Consider the following 23,723-nt stretch of genomic DNA (forward strand, 5'->3'; position numbering starts at 1 on the left):
TACTAGTCTGTTCCATCATGACCATTTTCCATATCTTTATTGACTACCCATAACTAATGCCTGTTGGCTGATTGCTTCTAGTCATTTCATTTACCTTAGGATCTGAATGAAATGATAAATTGTCTCTTCCTCAGCTGTCCATCAGACCCACAATTTTAAAGATATCAATGGCATTTTATAGTGTTTTGAGTTGTTGTTTGTATAATGCTTTAAGATAGCTTAAAAAAGATCAGATCTGTTAAAAAAAAAGGTTTCTGGGCATTCTGGATAACTCTGGAGGTCCCTTGAAGCTTTGAGATTCTATGATTGAATGGAGTAGCAGAATTCATAAGTACTGAATTTCTGGTCTTGCTTCCTGCTACATACTCTCTATGGAACATTAGGAAAAACAATTTCCTTTTTGTTTTCTTTTGGTAAAAACTGAGATGGGGTGGACTGGATATGTTCTGAAAGTCCTTCTGGCTCTAAAAGTCCTATCATTCCTCAGACAATCTGCTCTACTAAGACAGGATTCTCAACTCCAATGGAAAGAACCCATAGAAATAGGGTCAAGAGAAATGAGTTTCAGTCTAGGCTCAATTATTCCCCTGCTCAGTGACCTTGGACAAATTCTTTCCCTGTTATGTGCTTCAGTTTCCCTATGTGTAAAACAAGGCAGTTGAACCAAATGCCCTAAAGACCCATCTTTCCAGCGGACTTTCCATCCATGAATTTCCATCTTCACTAAAGTCAGGGGGTTCAGGCTGCCTTCTACCATCTCCCAGGCAGCTTTTGGTCAGATGAGTACCCTATACTCACCTGCAATGATATTAGCAGCACAGCCCACTCATCATCCCAGAGCTGGGCCACAGAAGACACCGCTACAAGGGTTGCAATCAGGGCCACAGTCAGCACCACCTGTAAGAGGAGGGGCTATGTATTACTTGGCTTTTCTAGGCAATACAATGATGCAAGACTGTTCTGAAGGACTTATGATGAAGAATGCTATCCATCCCCAGAGAAATAGCTGACTTTTTCAGAATAGGAATTGAAGCATACTTTTTAAAATTTTTCTTGAGGTCTCTTTTTTTTTGGGGGGGGAGGAGGTCTATGTTTTCTTTCAGAAAATGACTATTGTTGAAATGTTTTATATGACTTTACATTTATAACCTATATCAAAATTGTTTGCTTTCTCAATAATGGGAGGGATAGTGAAGAAGAAAAGAAAAGAATTTGAAACTCAGTATTTTAAAAATGACTGTTGAGAATTGTTTTTACAAGTAACTGGGAAAAATAAATTACTAAAATAAAAAAAGGGGCTGGAATCAAAGTAGCAAAGGGTTTGGGGGAAAGGGGCTCCCAGAAATCCTCTTCCCCGTGGTCTCCCACTGATGCCTGTATATATGTCTATATTGTACCTGGTTACACTCTCATACACAGCACACCCTCACACACTGAACACACACAAAACTGTTGGTAAATGGATCTTCCTGACTGTATCGTTGAGGGTGCAACCATGTGAAATCACATGAGAGCAACTGTGTGCCTGTGTGTGACCTGATGTACCTGCAGTTGTGATAAACTGTGAACATAACCATGTGTGCATGTGTGTGTATATCCGTGACTGCCTGAGGGCCATCATGCACAATTATATGTCTCTGTGTAGCTGAGTATAGATGGACCTGAAGAGCATGTTTGTATGACTGTGTATGTATGACTGCATGTGGGAATCAATCAATGTGTATGTAGATGTGAAGACTGCATGTGCACAAATAAGATCACTCTGTGGATATATATGAGGGGAGGTAGGATAAATGCAGATAAGGGAAGGAGAGGAAGAGGCACTTTGCCAGACCTCAACCTCCACACCCATCTCAATTTTGAAGGGGAAGAGGCATACATTGAATATCCTAGGAGATCAGTGTCTGCAAATGGCTCCATGCTCTGAGGTTGGGTGAAGTGGAGCCTGGATTACAGGGCAGAATAAGGGTAGTTTACCTTGGATCTTGGGAAGGCTGTCACCTAAGCCCAACAGTCTACTGTGACATGTTTGATAATGATAGTAATAAGTAAGAAAAATAAAAATGGCACCATGAGAAAAGGCTGTTTCTATGGAAGAGGAGAAAGAAGAGAAGAAGGAGGGAGAAGGAGGTAGAGTGACAGGTCAGGTAGACAAAAGGCTTAACTGGAGTCAGGGGAACTGATTTCTCATCCCAGCTCTACAACCCTGGGTAAAACAGCTTCATTGCAGGACATTGATTTTTGTGAAATAGGGGACAAGAGGCTGCTTTCTCAAATCCTTCCTAGCTCTGACATTCTAAGTTCTATGTTCTCTTCTGGAAGCCTAGGCGTGTCTGTGGCTCTGACGTAAGCCCATAAAACCTGGAGGAGGCAGCTGGGATGAGTGCTGAGCCCCTGCCAGTGGTGCCAGCTGGCATGGCTCTCTCATCTTCTAGCCCTGAAGCTGAGAGAAAGGAATGCTTGGTGGGAAGCTCAGGAGGAAAGAGGATATTGTTCAGTTCTTCTGAGGAGAATGAGCAGGAAGGCCTAGGTGAGGGTGAGGGTTGGTGTCACCAAGATGAGATGGGGCTCTCCACACCAATGGCTAGAAATGGACTGTCCTTGGTAAGTCATAGACCTGGAAAATGTCTGAACTGGGTGGAAGAGGGTTTGAGATAGTATAGTCTGAACCTCTTATTTTACAGAGGAGGAAATAAAGGCCCAGAAAGGGTAATGACTTGTCACATGAATTACTAGGCACAAGTCCTTAGAAATGATCTAATACAACTTGACAGGTGAGAAAACTGAGTCTTGGAGGACAAGGGGGGAGTTGGGGGAGCAAAGTAGGAAAGAGAATGATGGCAGACTTGCGACTAATAAAAGCTCAGATGTAGTGAATTTTAGTTTAATAATTAAAAACTAGTATTTCTCAAGCTTTTACGAGGTTTTCAAAGAGCTTCCCTTATAACAACTCTGTAAGGAATATCAATATCTCCCATTTTACAAAGAAGGAAGCTAGGGATCAGAGAGCTAATTGACTTATTACAATAAGTAGTTGAGCCAGGATTCCAGTTCAAGTCCCCCGATTCCCAGAGCAGGGTTCTTTTCATTGGCCCACATTATCAGTAATTAGCCCCTCTCTCTCTGGACTCACAGTGGTCTGGCCTCCAACTCCTGGGGTAGTTCTCTGTGGGCTGTGGGCACTCCCAGATATTAACTTCTTTTCCACACCCCTGCTCTCTCAATTTTCTATTATTCTTTATTCTCCCCGTTTGCCCATAGGGTGACAGAGGCCCTTACCTTGTGAAGCCAGTGGAGGTGCATCTGCTGTCCCACAACAATGTGACAGAGAGCCAGGATCTGGGGAGATAAAAGGGCAGAGAGCCTTCAGATTTCCATTGAACAAGGAAGAACAGAGGGGAATGAAAGGGAGGTAGATTTCAGCTCAGTAGAAGGAAAAGCCTTCAAACAAATCAGACCTGTTCAACAATGAGACAAGGTATATTTTAAAGATAGTGAGTCTCACTGAAATCAAAATCTCAGAACTGGAAGGTACCTAGATCTCATCTTGTCCATTCCATACACCTCAGCAAAGAACTTCACAGTGTTTCTGATTGAGTTTCCTCCTGAAGATCTCCAGAGTTAAAGGAACTCTCCACCTCCTGAGGCAACTCATTTCATTCTTGGAGATCTCTTGCCATTACCAAGTTTTTTCTTACACGCAGCCAAAATCTGCCTCTCTGTAGTTCCCCCCATTTCCCCTAGCTCTGCAAAGGTTGGATGCCTCCTTATCAGGGATGTTGGGGTGGGGAGGAGAACTACTTAAGTATGAGTGGGTTGGAATAAACTCGGGGATCCTTCCAGCTATGAGTCTTGGGGTTCTATGAAATAATTCCCATTCTATGAGGCCTCTACATACCAGGATCACTCTTAACTGTTGCTACCCGTCCTCTCAAATTACCTTGTACTCAGTGACTGTATTTATTATATTTATTTTCCAAATAATATGTTCCAAAAGTCTTAATGCAATTTAAAGCTACATTAAGACCTTGGGTCACCTGGTGTGTGTGTGTGTGTGTGTGTGTGTGTGTGTATGTCACACACACAACATACATATATACTGTATGTATGTATGCTTGTTGTCCCCCCATTAATCTAAAAACTACAAATAAGAATCATTTCATTCTTTTTATTTATATGCCCAATCTGATACAAGAGGCTGGCATAAAGTAGGTGCCCAATAAATGCTTGCCTTTTGATTGACTGACTGATCTGTATGCCCTTGGCCATTGGTAGTTCCATTCAATAAGATCAAGCATTTGCTTCCAGAACTCCATAGGGACCAGGCTCCCACCAGAAGGCCTCCTCTCCTCAGGAATTACTCTCCCTTGATGGGATTCAATTCAATTCAAATGACAAGATCCCATTATCTCTAGAATGGGTCTTAGAGGTCATCAACTTGAACCTGCCGCAAGAATCTCTACTTCATAGCCAACAAATAGGCATCTTTCCATGTGGGTCTTCATATGAGGGGGAGTGGGACTTACTACCCCAAGACAACTCATTCCACTTTTTAGAAAGCTTTAATCATGACTGTTTTTCCTTTCATCAAGTCAGACCTGCCTTCCCTTCCTTTTCCCCCCCTGGGGTTCAACAGCAGAACAGGTGTAGCCTTTCTACAGAATGGCCCTTCAAATACTCGAAGACCACTGTCTCCCTCCATCCCCCACCTGGTCTTCTCCAAACTAAACAGCCCTAGTTTGTTCAACTAGTTTTTATATGTCATGAAATTGGAGTCCGCCCCACTCCTCAGGATGCTCTTCAATTTATTAATGTCCTTTGCTAAAATGTGTTGCCAGAAGAAGACGTATTGCTTATGTCAAAGAGCTGGCTCATGCCAGTCTTGCAGTCTATTCAAATCTCCAAACCTTTTTTCACAGGAACTGTAGTGTAGTCATTCCCCGCCCCCAGTCCTCAACCCCCCCACCCCCATCTTGTTCTTATTAAGTTTTTTAAATGGAGTAATAGCACTACATTTAGGCCTATTAAGTTTCACCTTATTAGATTTAGTCTAATGTTTAGCCTGTTGAGATCTTCTTGGGTGCTTTATCATTTAATGTATATTAGCTCTCTCTGAGCCTGGTGCCTTCTTGCAAATTTAATAAGCATACCATCCAAACTTTCACCCAAGTAACTGATAACATTGTTGACTAACACAAAGCAAAGAGGGATCCTTGTGGCACTTCATAAGAGACTTTTCTACACTTTCACTTTAATGATCATTGTTTGGGCCCACCTGGGCCCAATTTTATTATTTCAAAATCATTTATATTTTCATGTCACCCAGAGGCTAACAACACATTTAAGTGCTACTTGAACTAGATTAAAATGTAACAGAGATATTTAACCAAATTAATAAAAATATGACAGAATATAATATTAATATTGGTTTCTTGGTTGACATGCACCTGTAGAGATCCTTATGTACAGTTTAGTGGTCTCCATTTCTACTTGAGTTGAAAACCAGTGATCTTTCCTGCCTCTCTCTCTCTCTCTCTCTCTCTCTCTCTCTCTCTCTCTCATATATCATCTCCATTTTTTTCCCATAAGAATTGTATGAGATATATCTGGATAAAGTCATCCTGGGTCATGGTAACCCAACTTTCTTCTCTAGATGTTCATCAACCTTTAATAATATGTTCTATAATTTTTCTGGAAATCAAATCAAACCTACAGTTTGAAAATTCTATCCTCTTCTTTTTTTAATTAAGCATTCATTTGTCAGTCCACTCAATCATTCTTCCTGTGGCCTGTCCATCCACTCATCCATCCATCAATCTATAGTTTGCTGTTACTTCCCTCAAAACAGGGGTTCCCAAGTCAGGAGTCAGGAGTTAAAGAAACATCCTTCTCCCAAGGATGACTTGTTTTTTCTCATGCTGCCATGTTCTTTTAGACATACCAACAATCCTGTGATGTAAGTGAAGCCAGTGGCAGTGGTCAGAAGGATTGGAATGGACCAGTCACTCCAGTATCCCATCCGATTATAAAGAAACCTGGGAAGAAAAGGATTAAGAGTCAAAAAAAAAGGTCAGAATGGAAGTTTAAGGCTGAAAAATAGATGCTAGCTTTTATTACATCTAACCTTATACTGTAGTCACCTGTGTTTTGAGTCTTATCCTCCTACTAGCCTCTGAGTTCTCTAAAAGTAAGAGTCATGTTTTGGCATAGTAGCAAGAAACCCAGACTGGGACTCATAATGCCTAGATTCAAGTCTTAGCTTTGCCACCAAATTGTAGGTAACCTTGGGCATGACACCTACCTTCTCTGGGATTCAAGTTTCTTTATTTACATAATGGTGCTGGACTAGACTGTGATCTTGCTGAAGGGCAGGGATCATAAATGATAATGGTGATGGTGATATAAATAAAAGACCTGTGGTTTTGTAATTATGGCATCTCCCATCTCTCTTCATAGGGGCAGCTCCTGGCCCCTGATGTAATTCACCTTGGAAATGTACAGTGACTCAACAATTCATCACTCTGGTCAAACTGGTCTGGCACTAACTATACTGATGTTGAGAAAACAGAAACAATCTATCACTGGCACATAAGCAAAGCCTGCCCAGGTCAGGAGACTAGGATAGAATTTGAACCTTTGTGAATCCATGGTCAGTTGTCTGCCACTATGATGTCTCTGAGGAAGACAGAGGACAATTACTATTATTTTTATGAACAACAACAACAATAAAATCTACATAATAAATTGCATCTTTATTTTGCAGGTGTGGGGTAATACGGTGGGACTATTGACATCTTTGTTAGTTTTGCAGATTTTTTTTCTTTTTTATTCACTATTACAAGTTAATGCTTCTATGGATAGGGAGGGACATATCTGGGAACAAGATAAAAGCCAAAAGATATCACTAACAATTTCAAAAACAATAGTAGCTCACATATCTGTAGTTTTAAGGTATTAAAGCTGCTTACCTCTCAACAACCCTATGAAAGTAGAGGTCTTGTTACCATTTTTGCAGAAGAGGAAATTAAGCCTTGAAGGCAAGTGACATGCCTAGGATCACACAGCTAGTTCATGTTGGAGCCAGGATGTACATCTAGATTCTTCTTCTTTTTTTTTTTTTGGAAGGCAAATGGGTTTAAATGATTTATTTGCCCAAGGCCACACAGCTAGGTAATTATTAAATGCCTGAGGCCAGATTTGAACTCAGGTACTCCTGACTCCAGGGCTGGTGCTTTATCCACTGTGCCACCTAGCCACCCCTTATACCCTTTATGTCCTCTTCAATAAGAAAGCATGTGGCTCCAACTGTGAATTATTCGGGGAATATCTGTGGAATGGACTCATACCCTGAAGTCAGCTACATCTTGAAGTTCTTCCTAGCTCTGGCCTATTGCAGAGAGGGAGGTCACCCCCAGAAGTCAGTGACCTATGGTAAAATCCTTATTCTCCATTTTAGTTACATACAGCTTTGATCTCCATTCTTTATAGGTCAGCTTGGTTTGTAAGTTGAGCATTCATAAATGGCACTGCCAGTAATGTGCCACTGGGGAAGAAATAATGAGTCATTTGATATATCACTCTGCATTAATTCAAACAGAGAGGTGTAATATACATACAAACTGTCCCTATTTGGCTAAGGCTAGATGAAAGGAATATTTAAATCCCAAATGTTAGAAAATGAGACTTCTCTGTTTCCAAGGTAGATGAACTCAATAGGGGGTGGGGTGGGGGACCAAATAAGAACATTTATTGTTTTGGAACTGCTTTAGTAAAACCTAAAAGTCATGTGGGAAAAAAATGACATTTATTTCATTAATATGTTTCACTTAGATCATGAGATTAAAAAGTAACATTTTATCCAGACCAAGAGTCAGATCTGTATTTGAATCCTGGAAACATGGACTTAAACTCTTAAGAGCCTCATTTTCTTCACCTGTAATAGGATAGCATGTTATGGTGGACAGTGAGGTTGACTAAGATGTCAGAAGCATCTGGGTTCAAGTTCCTACCTATGACACATACTGGCTGTGGGATCTTGGGAGAGTTTCTTAATTTACCTTCTAGTGCTCAGTTCTCTAAATTAAAAACATTGAAAAGGGACAAGGAAAGTGAATGAAATCTCAGGTCCAGTCTCTACCCCTTTACTTCTGAAATATTTGTTGAATTTATCTGAATCATGTTCAACTCTGTTGGACATTTGGAGATGAAGAAATAGTGGTAGGTAGAAGGTAACTGATTTGCCCCAAATCATGTAGCAAAGCTAGCAAAAAGGCTGGGATGGAAGCCAAGTCTCCTGTTGCCCAGTTCAGTGGTCTTTCCCAACACATAATGCCACACAGTGACATGGAAAATGTGTAAATGTAAGGGAAGCTGGATTTCAGAGTGTGGGGAGTATGGATGTGAGGAGGGGAGAGGAGAATATGGATTAATATAATAGTTGGGAATCAATTCAATTCAGTTCAACCCCAAGAGTACCCAAGGTTAAGAACTCCTCCTGAACTTTTTAAAAAATATTGATAATTATTATTTCAACATAAAATTTGACTTTCTTTGAAATTCTGTGTACTCTATTTTATGTATATAAAAAATCATTCTTTGAGGAAGGTCAGTTTTACAGTGCATGTTTTTCTCTCTCAGCAAAAATTCAAAAGACATACCAGTTTTTTCCCCTTCTGTCCTTCCCTTGCCCTCACTCCTCTCTAGTGATAATTCTAGCTATTGAAACAGACAAAAATCTTGTCCAGTCCAATCAAAGGAAGCCAGGACTAGACAGGACCAACATCAAAGGCCCAAGGCTTTTAAGGCTCTAAAAGAGTCCCCATTTCTCCTTCAGGAAGCTCTCCCTTTACAATCTCAGTCCAGGATGATCACCCTTTTCCCTGAACTTTTGCAATCCTTAGAGGATATTTAATTAAATTCCATAATAGCTATAAAATGGCTATTATGTCCATGGCTCTGTTTTTCATTTCATTAAAGTAAGAATTGCTTAAGAATAGACTGTCTTTGTAGCTTCAGAGCTTAGTACAGTGCTCTGTAAACAAAAGAAATCTTTTCTCATTCATTCATTCAACATTGAGAACATTACCTGACCTCAAGAAACTTGCTATCTAATGGTGGGCTTTACTATAGGTACATAAATAAATGACTCAAAGGACATTTTTAGAAATGACCAATGAATGAAGTTGTTTTGTTCAGCTGTGTATTTTGGTTACAAGGGCTTTTTCTTTTCTTTTCTTTTCTTTTTTAAGTGGGGAGATGTGAGAGAAAATAAATGCTTCTTAATTAAAAATAAAGTAGAAACTAAAATTAGAGAGTTTCATCAAACTATCTTTAAGGTTTCTTATGAATTTTTTCCACTGTAAAAAGGAGGGAGTCAGTCCATTTAGATAATGTCTGCTCTGTTGTTCTATAGCTCTCAGTAACTCTTAAAAATGATTTATTGAGGATTGGTCTTTTCATCATGGTCATTTCCTCTCCCCCAAACCTTCTCTTGTGACAAAGAAAAACAATTAAGTAAAAACATCTGATACAGAGGACTGACTGCCGTTGTATATAAGTGTCTGTCCTGAAGAAGACAGAGTATTTCTTATTTTCTTTTCTCCATGACCTACATTGGTTTTTCTATTACTCTGCCTTCAACTTCCTTTTACAATCGTTTTATTTACATTGTGGTTAGTCATTATACATGCTGTTTTCTTGATTTTGATTTTTTCAATCATTTCATAACATAATATTCCAATACAGCCTGGGATGGAGGCTTATGGTAATAAATCCCTGCTTGTAGGGAGACTGAGATTGACAGATCCCTTTGAGCCTAAGAGTTCAGAGCTAAAGCTGATTGGGTGTTGGCACCAAAATGAAGAGAGCCCCCTATCCAGATTGGGGAGGGGTGTGGATTATCAGATGACTAAAAAAGAGAACTAAATCTAGCTGGTTAAGATAGGTAGACTCAAGGGGGCAGCTAGGTGGTGCAGAGCACTGGCTCTGGAGTCAATAATTGCCTAGCTGTGTTACCTTGGGCAATTCACTTAACCCCACTGCCTTCCAAAAAACAAAAAAAATTAATAAAAAGATGGGGAGACTCAGTCTTTAAAATAAAATAATATTCCAATACATTCATGTTATTTTTTCAAAATTTAGTTAATTCCTTGAGATATATATATATATATATATATATATATATATGTATGTATATATACATATATATATATATATACACACACACATATATAACACACAGTAGTGGGATTGATGGATCACTTTTTTCGCCTAATTCCAAATCCTGATGCCTAATGGTCAGACCACTTCAAAGTTTCCCCAAGCATGTCTATCTTCTCTTGGCCTTGTCAATCTTGTCTATAGATATGGCTGTCTTTTTGAACTTTACCAATTTGTGAGATGTTACCTCAAGAATCTTTTCTTTTACATATAGTGACTGGGAGAGTGTTTTCATAGTGTTTCGTAGAATTCCCATTCACAGTTTGCCAATCTTCTTTTGAAAACTGTTTATATCTTTTGATCAACTATTTATTAGGGAACAGCTCCAAGGGAGATACATATATATAGCCTCTATTATATATTTTTATATGTATATGTGTTTGCAATGGGATATAGTTGGAACTGGAGTCATGAAGATGCATCTTCCTGAGTTCAAATCTGGTCTTAGACACTAGCCATGTGATCCTGGCAAGACATTTAATTTGGTTTGCCTTGTTTTTCTCCTCTGCAAAATAAGCTGGAGGAGGAAATCATTCTAATACCTTTGCCATATCTTTTAGGATTCTCTAGCTTTTCACAAACACACTCATAAATGTGTGTGTGTGTGTGTGTGTGTGTGTAATATAGATAGGTAACTTAAGAGGATGGTATCACTATATTTATGTGTGTATTTTATTATATATATATTTATATGTATATGTGTACACACACACACACACACACACACACACACATATGATGATAGTGAAGAAGTCTAAGAACCAGATAGAGAGAGGGAATATTTGTGTATGAATCAACAGATTCCAGAATCCAAGTAATGATAACTAACAACAACTATGTCTCCTCCTTTGTCTCAGGCATTGTGCTAAGTGCTTTTCAGATATTATCCACCAAAGATGCTATTATTATTATCTTCATTTTACAGTTGAGAAATCTGAGGCGAACCAAGGTTAATTAAGTAACTTGCCTGGGATCAGATAGCTAGTAAATAACTTTCTGACTCCAGGCCTGAACCTTTGTCCACTGTTCCTCCTACCTAATTTGAATTACCAAGTAATATTGTAATTGGAATGGAGTGGACAGTCAGTCCATCTTTCTCTGCTTCTGTCATTCTTGCTGTCAAAATCAGGGAGCTGATCTTTTCTTGTTTTGGATCAATAATAATTTCACATTTCAAAAGCAGAAAAAACAATGAGGAGAATATTTATCTGGAAACTGTTACTCAACCCAAGCAATGCCTTATGCTAGGGGGCTATTCTATCTTACAGTTTCGACCTTAGAATTGGCAGGAAACAGACTATAGAATGAATCCTAGATTCTAGGACAAAAGTTTCAGAGGAAGGATAGGTAAAACCACATACACTGTTGAAACTATAGGGTTAGTCAACCCTGGGAGGATGAGAGTTCTAGAGAAAAGAATGTTCTTTTTTAATTCTTCAGTACATGTAAAGATAGAAGAAAAGAATTTTAAACACAAAGAGAAACAACTGGATGAGGAAAAGGGGATGGGAATGATGTATTATTCACTCATATACGCTGGAGCCTGGTGTGCTAGTCCAGGTATGTCCAGAAGAAAATGCTAGGAGAGATGACTCCTCCCAAACTTAGGATCTTTGTGCCTTATCTCAAGGTCCCCAAGTAGACATAACCATATTGAGATTTTTAAAAGATTAGAGAAAGGAAGGGGGATGAGGGAAGACACGTTATCTGTCTTCAAATATTTGTAGGGCTGTCATGTGGACTTGGACTTCTTGGCCTTCAGTAGTGGAACTTGGAACAATGGACGGAGGAGAGGAAGATTTAGATTTGATGTCAGGAAAAACCTCCTCACAATTAGTACTCTGACAGTAAGAAAGGCTGCCTTAGGAGCTGCATTAGAAGTCTCCAAGGATTTGTCAGGCACATTGTAGAAGAGATTTTTGTTCCAGGATACCTGGACCAGCTGGCCTCTCTGATTTTTTTCCAATTCTGTAATTAACCTGCCCAGCCTAAAAGTTGCAGCCACTAGGACTTGGTGGCCTATCGCTAGGCTCCCACAGGTCCACACCAGCATACTGACTAGGTCCACACCAGCATACTCTTATAGTGCTATTTAACTTTGTACCTTTGTGTATTATTCATTCATACATTGAAGCCTGGTGTGCTAGTCCAGGTATGTCTGGGATTAAATACCAGGAGAGATGACTCCTCCCAAACTTAGGATCTTTGTGCCTTATCAGTTATGTCAAGATCATTGTAAATAAAAGTGAGTTATGTTAAGCACTCCACAAAGCAATGTGAATTTTCTCTCTCCAGGATGTCAGCACCACTCAGTACCCATGGCCTTGTTACATAATTTTTTTTCCTTTTTTTTTTTGATGGATCCTGTAAGGTTAGCTGCAGGGGGACTTCTTTTACCAATATAGATCATCCCTTCTCTGCAACTTCTAGTCCTAGTTGGACTAAGAAGTTAAAGGATCTGACCAGGGTTCCCCAGCTGGTTACATGACAGGATGATTAAGCACCAAAATATGCTAGCTCTCAAGAATGCCTTTATTTCCATCTTTCACATGTTCTTCCCATTCCCATTGAAATGCCTTGTGCCTTCCTGGAGACACTGGGATGAAATGGAAGGGGAGCTCTTGTTATCTCCTCCCCAAGTTGAACAAATCCTTAGAAGCAATGGTTTATCCTTGCTGATATCACTTCTTCATTACATGCTTCTTTCTAACCCTGTCATCAAATGAAATGGCTCCTGCCAAGGTTGCCACATATTTCTTCATCATTCCATCTGAATTCCTCATCTACCTTGACCTTTGTTGAATGTAGCTCTCACTCTGTGTTCTCTTCTTGGATACTCTCACCTGCCTGGGTTTCAGTGGGTTTTGGTATCACCGGCCCTCCTCCCTGTCTGACTGATACTTCTCGATCTCCATCGTTGCTTCAACATCTTTCTTGAGCTCCCCAAGTCTTAGTAGAGGCTGAGCTTAGGTTCCTTTTTTTTCTCCTTCAACATTACCTTCAGAGAGGATTTCATCTGCTCCCATGGGGTCAGAAGATCAGTTTTACATCTTGATGGGATCTCAGAAGTCATCTAGAATAACTTCCACATTTTACAGATTAAAAAAACTGAGTTCCAGAAAGAAGGAAAGATTTGCTCAGGGTAATAATAGGTGGTATTTATCAAGAGTGGATCTGGATTCAAGTCTTCTGACTCCAAGTGCAGTATTTATTACATTGCACTGTTGTTGTTTTCAGTTGTATTCAACTCTTCACGATCCTATTTAGTGTTTTCTCAGCATATACTGGAGTGATTTTTCATTTTTTTCTCTAGTTCATTTTCCTTATGAGAAAACTGAGGCAAACTTGACCAGGGTCACGTAACTAGTGTCTTTATTATTTTTGCCCATCAACCTGTGGACATCATGTCTTTCTTGTTGTTTTTCAGGCATTTTAGTCGTGTCCAAATCGTTGTAAACTTATTTGGTATTTTCTTGGCAAAGGTACTAGAATGGTTTATCATTTCCTTCTCTAGCACATTTTATAGATGAGGAATAAGAGACAAACAGCATGAAGTGACTTGTCCAGGGTCACATAATATTTGAGGTTGAATTTGAACTGGGGAGGATGAATCTTCCTCACTACAGAACTGTCACTCCATCCACTGAGCCACCTAGCTGTCCTCCACTATATGATGATGTCTTTGCTGACTCTGATATCTACATCCAGTGCTCATCACCTCCCTTATATATCCATCTGCCTACCTCCCCAGAACCAATACCAAGACTTCACAATATTAACATACACTTGTGGGCTTATATCTCCATTTAGATAACCCAAAAGACTTCAAATCCAACATGACCATAACAGAATGCATCATTTTTTTACTAGATTATTTTTAAATTGTTTTTTGAATTTTGCAATTTTTTCCCCAATCTCACTTCTCTCTCCCCATCCCCCACAGAATGTAATCTGATAGTCTTTACATTGTTTCCATAGAAGGCATCATCTTAAAGCCATCACTCCTTCCGACTTCCCAATCAGCTGAAAGCACCACCTGCCCAGTATACCCTCATCCAGTACCTCAAGCATCATCTTTGTCTCATTCCTTTTCCTTTGCTCTCACAGGCAAACAACACCCAAGTCCTATCAATAATACTATCCTCATGATAACCTCCCTAAACACTTATTAACTGACTCCTGGTTGTCCCTTTATTTCCTCCCCTCACTTGGAGTATTTAATAGCTTTCTAATTTTTCTCTCTGCCTTTAGTCTCTCTTTTCTCCAGGTTGTTCTTCAAACAGATACCAAAATTATCTTCACAAACTTACTTGTCATTCCATTGCTAAAGAGTCCAGAGGATAATACATATAGTCTGTGTGCAGATGTTTCTACTCCATTCTGGATGGAAAGTAACTTTCTACCTATCTTTATCTCCCATCACCCTTCTTTACAATCCCCAAAGCATTTGCCATCCTGAAGGCAGTATGGTGCAATGAATAGAACAGGAACTGACTTTGACCTTGGGTTCAAATCCTAACTCTGTCCTTTATTACCTGTGTGACATGAGGCACATCACTTTCCTCATCCATAAATAAAACGAGGGGGGAAGGACTTAATGAACTCTAAAGTCCCTTTTGTCTCTACATCTAGGATTCTATGATTTTAACCTGCTGAAATCTTCCTAAAGGCCCCTCCAGCTCACTAGCTCAACCCTACTTCCTGCAACACAAATGGAAAAGTAAATTTCTGGAGTAAATTCTGGGCCATCGATGTCTAATGGGCTTCAGTTTTATTCCAGTCTTATTGTACTGCTGGACTTAAATAACTATGTACATAGGTGACCAAAGAGAATCATTTTCTCAATCTTTTACATTAAAAAGGAGAGAACAGGGGCAGCTAGGTGGCACAGTAGACAGAGCATGGCCCTGAAGTCAGGAGGACCTTGAGTTTAAATCTGGCCTCAGACACTTAATAATTTCCTTGCTGCATGATCCTGGGCAAGTCATTTAACCCTATTGCCTTAAATAAATAATTTTTCTTTAAAAAGGAGAGAAGTGAGTGAGATTCAAGTATAGAAAGTGATTTGACAAAGTCACACTGTGAGTCAGTATTTAAATGTAGACCTTTTGCCTATTAATTCAGTGTTTTTCTTCAGTAAACCACAATGGCCCCCATAATGCACAACTAAACAAGAGCACAGGCTAGATTGCAATGGGAAGTTTAACTTACTAAAGAAACTAGAAAACCAGCTGTTTCCTACACACTGTTCTTATCTGACCCTAAATTGCTAACCCACCTTCAACAAATATTATTAATCATCCCTAAAATATGAAAATATTTCTTCTTTTAAAAAGTTTTTATTGCTATCTCTTGTTTTACATTGCCTGTATTTCCTCTGTATCACTCCTAACTCCAAGAATGCCATCTTATTTTTTCAAAGAAAAAAAATTCAGTAAAACTGATCAAGATGGGGCGGCTAGGTGGCATAGTGGATAAGGCCTTGGAATCAGGAGTACCTGGGTTCAAATCCGGTCTCAGACACTTAATAATTACCTAGCTGTGTGGCCTTGGGCAAGCCACTTAACCCCATTTGCCTTGCAAAAACTAAAAAAAAACAAACCAAACTGATCAAGATATTAAAAATATTTTAAATATTAAATGCTTCAATATATTAATTAATATTAACATATATTTGATTATATTAAAATATATTAAATATTCCAGTTTATCATACTAAATATAATATTCAATATTAAATTTAACTTAAATTTTAAAAACTTAAATATCATATATCTATCTATATATATAGATATCTATATACAACATATGCAATGTTCCACACCCAGTTTCTGAAAAGGAGAGGAGGAGGCATCTTTTCATATCTTTTCTTTGGAGCCATGCCTGCTCTCTGTAATTTTGTAACATTTCTCTTCGATTGTTTTGCAGTGGTTATTTTTTCCACTTATATGATTGCCGTCACTGTGGTGATTTTTTTTTCCTGGAAGCGCTCCCTCCTTTACATTAAGTTGAAACCTGCTTCCTAGTCACTACTCCACCCCCACCCCCCCAACTGCTTCTCAATGACCTCTCCAAGGTCCAATGAAACCACTCTAATCCCTTTTCTGCAGGACTGTGGAAATAATGGATATGAAAAATATTTTACTACAAGTCTTATACAAGTGGGAGGGATAATTATTCCTTTCCTTCCAATACATGGTTCAGAAAATGTTCTGCAGGGATAGAGTCTAAGCTGTCTGTCAGGTTCATGGTCTTTCTGCTGATTTTTAGAAAAGAGTGCACCTCCCAGACAGGCAATTCAGCCTCTGATCTAATTCTAGTTTCCCATAGGACAGTAGCATAGAGCAGTGGAAAGGGCCTGGTGCCTGGCTCCTGCTTCTGTTCCTACTATTTCTTTGGGGGAGTCTCTTCCTATCTCTGAGGTATGGTTCAGAAAACTATAACCAGGTCCTGTTGCATGTTTTTCTATAAAATAAGTTTTTATATAAACTAAAGCTAATAATAGTTTTGACAAGAATTGGGGCCTCAGGGCATTGTTTGCCAACACCTGAACTAAAGGATGCTTAAAGTCTTTGCTGATTCCATTTCCTATGACTATTTACTGCAGTCTACATCTAATAGACAAAGGCCCCAGATAGATAAGAAAAGGGTCATCAGCATCCAACTCAAACCTAGTAGGATTGGAGGCTAACTGTTCCTCTCCTGAGGGAGCTGGTTGTTCATCAGAAATACAGTCCAACAGCATGTTAAGTCATTGCTTCCAATTTCTAGAGCTCCTCAATGTTCAGAAAATACTTTTTTGATAAAAACTCCACTAAGTCAGTTGTGTGACTACAGTGAATCTCCAATATACAAAGAAGGAATCTGAAATTCTGAGGGGAAGTCAAACAAACAAATATTAAGAGAAGAAAGAAGAATGGAGGTCTGCCATTAACTCAATGTGTGACGCTGGGCAAGTCATTTCCCTGTAGCGGACCTTAGTGAACTTGAAAGTCAAAGAAAGGATTGGATTTGATCATCCTAAAGGTCTCTTCTAGTCCTATGAATCAATGATTCCATTATTCCTCCTTGGAATGGGTTCTTAGGGAAAAGTTGACCCATACAAACCCAGTAGTTAGGTAATTGGGTACCATTCATTCCATGAAGCTCATTCTTTCCCATTTCCTCCCCTCAAGTGCTTTCTATCCATTCTCTCCTACTTAGAAGTCAGGAATAGCTTTACTCTACTGCCTGCTGATTCAGAGCTCTCCATCTAGAAAGTGGTGGGATCGTCTTATCCAAATCTCAGCCTCTAGGTCTCACAACTTTGCTTCTTCCTATTTCTTTTGCAGTCTACTTGGAGATTACTCCCTTCCATAAAGCCTTCCCTCTACTTTTTATAAATTCCGTACCTACTTTATACTGTATGCTAATATACATGCTGTCCTCTTCACTAGAATGTAAGTTCCTTGAGGACAAGGACTGATTTCGCCTTTCTTTATATCCTTATTATTTAGCATCACCGTGCTGACGTATAATAAATGCTTAATACATTCTTGCTGATTTACTGGATCTGGGAAACAGAGTGATTTCCCAGGGAAAAATCTGGGAATCCTGGGCCCAACCCCACTTACCAATTGAATTCATTGTAGTCATTGTCAACTTCCCACCAGAAATAGAACCAGATCAGGGTGAGGAAGAAAGTGAAGATGAGAATCAGGAACCAGAGGCGTTCCCACTGTGGAGATAGAAAAGTATAATGGTTACTTGAAATCTAAACATGGATCTGAAGATAGCACAGATTATTCATCCAATTACTCACTTATCTCCTTTCTCATTCCCTATAAGAGGGACACCCTAAATAATGTAATTTTGGGGGTTTTTTTTAGTTTTTTTCCCAAGACAAATGGGGTTAAGTGGCTTGCCCAAGGCCACACAGCTAGGTAATTATTAAGTGCCTGAGGTTGGATTTGAACTCAGGTACTCCTGACTCCAGGGCCGGTGCTCTATCCACTGCACCACCTAGCTTCCCCAATAATGTAATTTTTTTTAAAGAAAAAAGAGGAAGAGAACACAAATCAGAAAAACCAGTCAAGAAAAAAAATCTGCCATTACATGCAATTATGTCCAAGAACCACCCCCTACATACCCTGCAAAGGATTGGGGGTAAGTGTCTTCTCATGTTTTTTCTTTACAGTCAAGTTTGTACTTTGTACCCTCCAACATTTGGGCTTTTAAATCATATTTAAAACATATTTATTTAGTCCCTTTAGGATACAGAGTCTTGTGTTCTGTGTTGAGAGAGGCAAAGTTTACATAGGATACAGCCATCATGAAGAACAACCCTTGTGGAAAGGAGGCTTTCTATCCACATCTACAATAGCTGATAGGTCCACCAAAGTCCAAAGTTATGCTTCCCCAGACTGCTGGTCTGTCTTCCATGTCAGCCATCATCCTTCAGAAGAACAACTCTTGAAGTTTCAAACGGGCAACTGCCCCTGTAATTAGGGTCTGCAACCCCCAATTCCTTAGCAGTTACCACTACTAATGACTCTGAAAAGAAAGTTCTCATCACTAATTTTTGGCACCATTAAATGTATCAACATCAGAAATAGTTTGGTTTTATAAATGAAAATTATGTTAGAGAAATTAATTATATTACCCCTTGGATACTAATGTACCTTAAGGACCATGGGGGGTCTTTCCTCTCTTTTAAAAAATATTAATTTAATAAAAATTTAATATAAATAAAACAAATATACATTATTATTTTTCAATTAACAAGCATTTATTCCCACCTTTGACCCTCCAAGTGAACAACAAAAATATAAAAATAAATCCTCTCTAATACATATTCATATTCAAACAAAGCAAAACCCTGCTAGGGTAATGTCCAAAAAATACATGTCTCTTGAGTCCATTAAATCTCTATTAAGAGGGGCGGCTAGGTGGCACAGTGGATAAAGCACTGGCCTTGGAGTCAGGAGTACTTGGGTTCAAATCCAGTCTCAGACACTTAATAATTACCTGGCTGTGTGGCCTTAGGAAAGCCACTTAACCCCGTTTGCCTTACAAAAAAAAAATAAAAAAAATAAAAATCTCTATTAAGAGGAGATTAGTATGCTTCTCTCAAATCATTTGTCATTCCATTGATCAGAATTCTTGAATCTATCAAAATTGGTTTTATATGTGTTGTTATTGTAAAACCAATTCTGGTTTGACTCACTTCAACCCATCTTGGTTGATGCAGGACTTCCATGAGGCCTTTCCATCACTGATTCTCTCTTTGTTGATATTTTGGTTACTCATCCTTGGATGTACCCTCCTAATTTTAAAAGAAACCCTTTAGATTCCTTGAAATACAATCAAATATCAAAGATTTGCCCAGTATCTTCACAGGGTTGGTCCAATGTTGGGCACCCAAAAGGCAGGAAGAGGAACAGACAGTTGGAGTGCTGCCCAGGAAATGGGAATCTTGACTTTTCCCTGAATATTAAGAAAGACTTAAGCAAACCTTATGCAATTGTTAGTTATTAATACTCCTACTCCTCCTTTATTCCATGAAGAGGTTCAGAATTCTGAAGGCTCCAATTCTGGGGTAGGCTCTTTAGACATAGGGGGGCCAGGACCTCTTCCTCAGCAAGTGAAAACTCCCCGTGAAAAGCCAAGAAGGGCTTCTTGTAGCAATAAAAAGAAATGGGCTATTGATTCCTTAAGGTAGATAGATCTCCAATCAGCCAGGAGTTATGGCTGTCTCCAGGCCAGACTATTTTGAAGAGATTAATGGACTGATGTGGCCTCTTGGCCTCTACCCCTGTGACTAGAAAGATTTAACTCTTCTTCATTCAGCAGATTAGGGAATCTCAGTGTCCAGGGGCAGTGTCTCCCCCATTAGACCAAGAGCTCCATAAGGCTCAGGATTAGTTCCATAGCTTGTTACTGGTACAACAGGGATTCAAATCCAGGCTTCAAGTTTCTAAGGCCTATTGATTTTTTCCTACATTATGCTGTTGAGGAAAGGGAAGATTTGTATCCAATTCAAAGGGTGAAAAGATCCTAGGTTGCTCTTTCCACCACAATCTCCATGATTTGACAGTAGCTAGGAAAGTACACACATACCACACACACACACAACTCATCCCCTCCCTCCCCCACCCCAAATCCCAATGGAGATGGTGCCACTGCTAGTCTCTTCCTTCCCTGTCTTTTCCTGCCTTGTTAGACCAGGCAACCAGGTCTCATAGGATCATCTTCATATCAGCTCTGGGCAGATTGCCCAGTACAGGGCAGCAGGGGGGGCTCCCCATCCATGACAACTTCCACTCCCCCACTTATTTATAGAAGTTCATTAACTGGAGAACTACTAGTAAAAGTCATCCTCCTGGTCAGCTCTCTAGGGGAGAGGGGAGGAGAGGAGAAGAGGAAAGAGATCTATCATCCACTGACACCACATAGACACAGATCTCAAAACAAAGAATGTTAGAACTAAGAAGGACTTCAGAATATAGAACAATAGAGCTGGGAGGACCCTTGGAACATAGGATGTCACACAATTTTAGAACTGGCAGGGACTTTGGATTATAGACTGTCAGAACTGGGAGGGACCTCAGATCACAGAATGTTGAAATTATAGGAAGCATAGAATGTAGAATAGAATAGCCAGAAGAGTCCACTGAATTCAACCCAGAGTTCAACTCCATAGGAGAATACTAAAACCCATAGAAAAGAGACTTTGCCCATGTTCATACAGAGTTAAGCCCAAGGTCATACAAAGGGTTAAAAATGGAATTCAAACTCAGTTTCCCTGACTCTTAGGCCAGTGTTTTTTCATTCATCCCATAAAGCAACTTTTATGGGCAAATCTAACAACAACCAATACTAAAAGATTCACACAATTATTTATCTCTTTATGTGGTTTACAAAAGTGTTCCATATCCCTCCTATCATTTTCTCCTCACATCAACCTAGTGAAACAGAGAGCATGTATGGGATGAAATGGGACCCTGAGGAGGAAGAAACCGGGTCATGCTTCCTTTCCCCTAGGAATAATTCTTCCTCTTGTTGAATTCATATCCATCCTTTAAAGCCCAAATGCTCCTTCCTCCAGAAAGCCCTCCCCACTCACCTTTGAAACATCAGTAATGGCTTTATAAAACCCCCTGCTTATACCTCACCAATGTATCTACTCTATAATGCTGTGAATTATAGCTATCATATTAGACTAATATATGAATTTTCTAAATCTCTGTACTTTCTAAATGAAAAAGTACAGAATCCTTTCTAAACTTCATATAATTTTTCTTAATTCTTGATTATTTATTCTTCTTCTAAACTTTATATAATTATTTCTAAGTGTTCCAGCTCTGTACACCATGGGCACTTATTTAGTGCTTGTCAAATTAGGTAAATACTGAATTGGCTGCTATGCATTGTGACAGACAGAACTATTGACTTGGAGTCAGGAAGACCAGAATTGGTCCAACAAATTGTTGAACCCTGAGCAATCACTTCAGCTCTTTGTGGTTCACTTCCTTATTTATAACTTTACATGGGTTATTGTGAAGATAAGATGAGATAACATACAGAAATCTCTTTGCAAACCTTAATTGTTAGTTACAATTGTTAGTTATTAATACTCCTATTCTTACTATTGAAGTAAAGGATAGATTGATGAATTTGGAGTCATGAAGACCTGAGTTCAGACATTTAGCTGAGTGATTTTCAGCAAGTTTATTTAACCTGCTTGCCTCTATTTCTTCATCCATAAAATGTGAATAACAATATTCCTTAACTCTCAGAGTTGCTGTGAGGATAGAATGAGATAAGATTTTTATAGTGCATTGCAAACTTTAAACTGTTATACATAAATTTGAATTATCATTTATTATTACAATTACAAAAATTACAGTTTTTCTATTCTAAGACCTCTCAAACTGCACCTTCTGTGTTTCCTTCTTTGTCTTGTAGCTCACACCTTCTCTCCTATGAGTATAATAATACAATCCTTGGGATTTTCTGAAAAGAAATAAAATCAAAGATATTTACTCAGCTCAGACTTTTCCAGGGTTGGAGCTTGGGAAACGAAGCCAAGATAACCCCTAGGAGGACCATTAGATGGCCTCAGAGATCCCTTCCTACTTGAAGGCTTCTATAAACCAAATTCTAAACTTCTACGAGTCTGGGATTTTGCGACACTAAGATGTGATTCTAAGATTCAATGACTCATTCTAAGTCTATGAGTCTGAGATTCCAAGATCTGTGATTCTAAAAATGCTCTCCTAGTCCAAGGTGTCAGAAGCGATTAAGCAGATGTTCTAGGAGTTTGGGAAATAACCAGGATCCTGGCACTGTCTTAGCCTCTGAGGTTCTGACCCAGCCTCAGAGATTAGAAGCAATCAGCAAGGGACTGGGGGACCTCTGGAGGCTGGGTAATAGGGAGGAGAACATGCACAGTTGAGAGCTAAACAGTACTGCCAGAGGGAATGTAATGAAGGATATAAATAACTGGTTTGCTTCCTCTCTTGTTCTCCCTAGTGCACACTTCTTTCTCCCTCCCCCCTTTAGCTTTGCTGCAGATTAGACCTGCACCCTTCAATCCCCTTCTTCTAGATGGATGAGCCCAGGGTAGGACTGCAGAAGTCAGAATATCTTTATTAAAATCATAAAATCTGGCTGAGAGAGTCTTCTTCCTTTGCATCACTCCATGGCTTCTGGACTGTCTTCACTGCTCTTAGGCTTCCTTAAGCCACCCTTCCCAACCACATCCTAACCACTAACAACCTTTAGAAATTGTTCTCATCCTCACGGTGGGTTGGTGGGTATCATTTTCCTTGAATGATAGATGAATAGACCAAGGTTCATCCAAACAGGTAGGGTCACCCAGAGAGTCAGTGACTCTAAGTCAGGACCATAAGTGGGGTCTCTTGATACCTAGTCCCAAGATCTTTTCCATAGGGTCATGTGGTAAAACATCGCAAGCTCCTTTCCTGTTCTCTAGGGTTGGAAATGACTATACTAGTACTGGTCATTTGTTAAATTTACAACCACACAGATATGTTTAGACTCTCAGAGTGGTGGCCTGAGGTCTACAGTGGTGAGGAGACTTGTCCAAGGTCCTACTAGCAAGGATCAAAAAATGTTTCTTTACTTCCACGAATTTTGAGGGCTCACAGGATCTTTTCACTTCACCAGGTGACCTAAAGCTTGGTCAGCTCATCCAACCCATAGCTGAAAAGGAACCTCCAATCTAACCACTCCAGTTTTCCATATCAGTGGTTCTGTACATCATTTATATCATTGTACCGACAACACACTGTTCTTCCCATTCTATGTCCATCTTCAGGGTCATTCTAAGATATAGATGTATTGATGGACCAGATACATGGGTGGTTCATTCAAACTAAATAGTAGAGTGTGAACAACAGGCACTCTTCATCCACTAGTGTTTTCCTGTGTGGATTTTATTGAATACTCAGCAAGGATTTGTACATGTGTATTAAACTATACCAAGGCAGGCAAACTTCCTC

The 23,723-nt window shown here is 39.4% G+C and overlaps 1 protein-coding gene across 14 annotated transcripts in view; it reads right to left on the reverse strand.

The window, feature by feature from the left end:
- Window positions 1–23,723, reverse strand: part of GDPD5 (glycerophosphodiester phosphodiesterase domain containing 5) — a 168,552-nt gene that overhangs the window by 33,584 nt on the left and 111,245 nt on the right. For 13 of the 14 annotated variants that reach the window (XM_074216889.1, XM_074216898.1, XM_074216897.1 and 10 more), the window contains 4 exons: window positions 17,832–17,935; window positions 5,942–6,035; window positions 3,280–3,339; window positions 799–897 (listed from right to left, as the gene is read on the reverse strand). In XM_074216889.1, coding sequence (XP_074072990.1) covers window positions 799–897; window positions 3,280–3,339; window positions 5,942–6,035; window positions 17,832–17,935 — 357 coding nt within the window. Of the gene's footprint in view, window positions 1–798; window positions 898–3,279; window positions 3,340–5,941; window positions 6,036–17,831; window positions 17,936–19,423; window positions 20,325–23,723 lie in introns of those variants that run through there. The other variant, XM_074216903.1, reaches the window with a different exon arrangement.

Source organism: Macrotis lagotis, chromosome 1, assembly GCF_037893015.1.
Source record: "Macrotis lagotis isolate mMagLag1 chromosome 1, bilby.v1.9.chrom.fasta, whole genome shotgun sequence".
In the NCBI taxonomy this organism is placed as follows: Eukaryota; Metazoa; Chordata; class Mammalia; order Peramelemorphia; family Peramelidae; genus Macrotis; species Macrotis lagotis.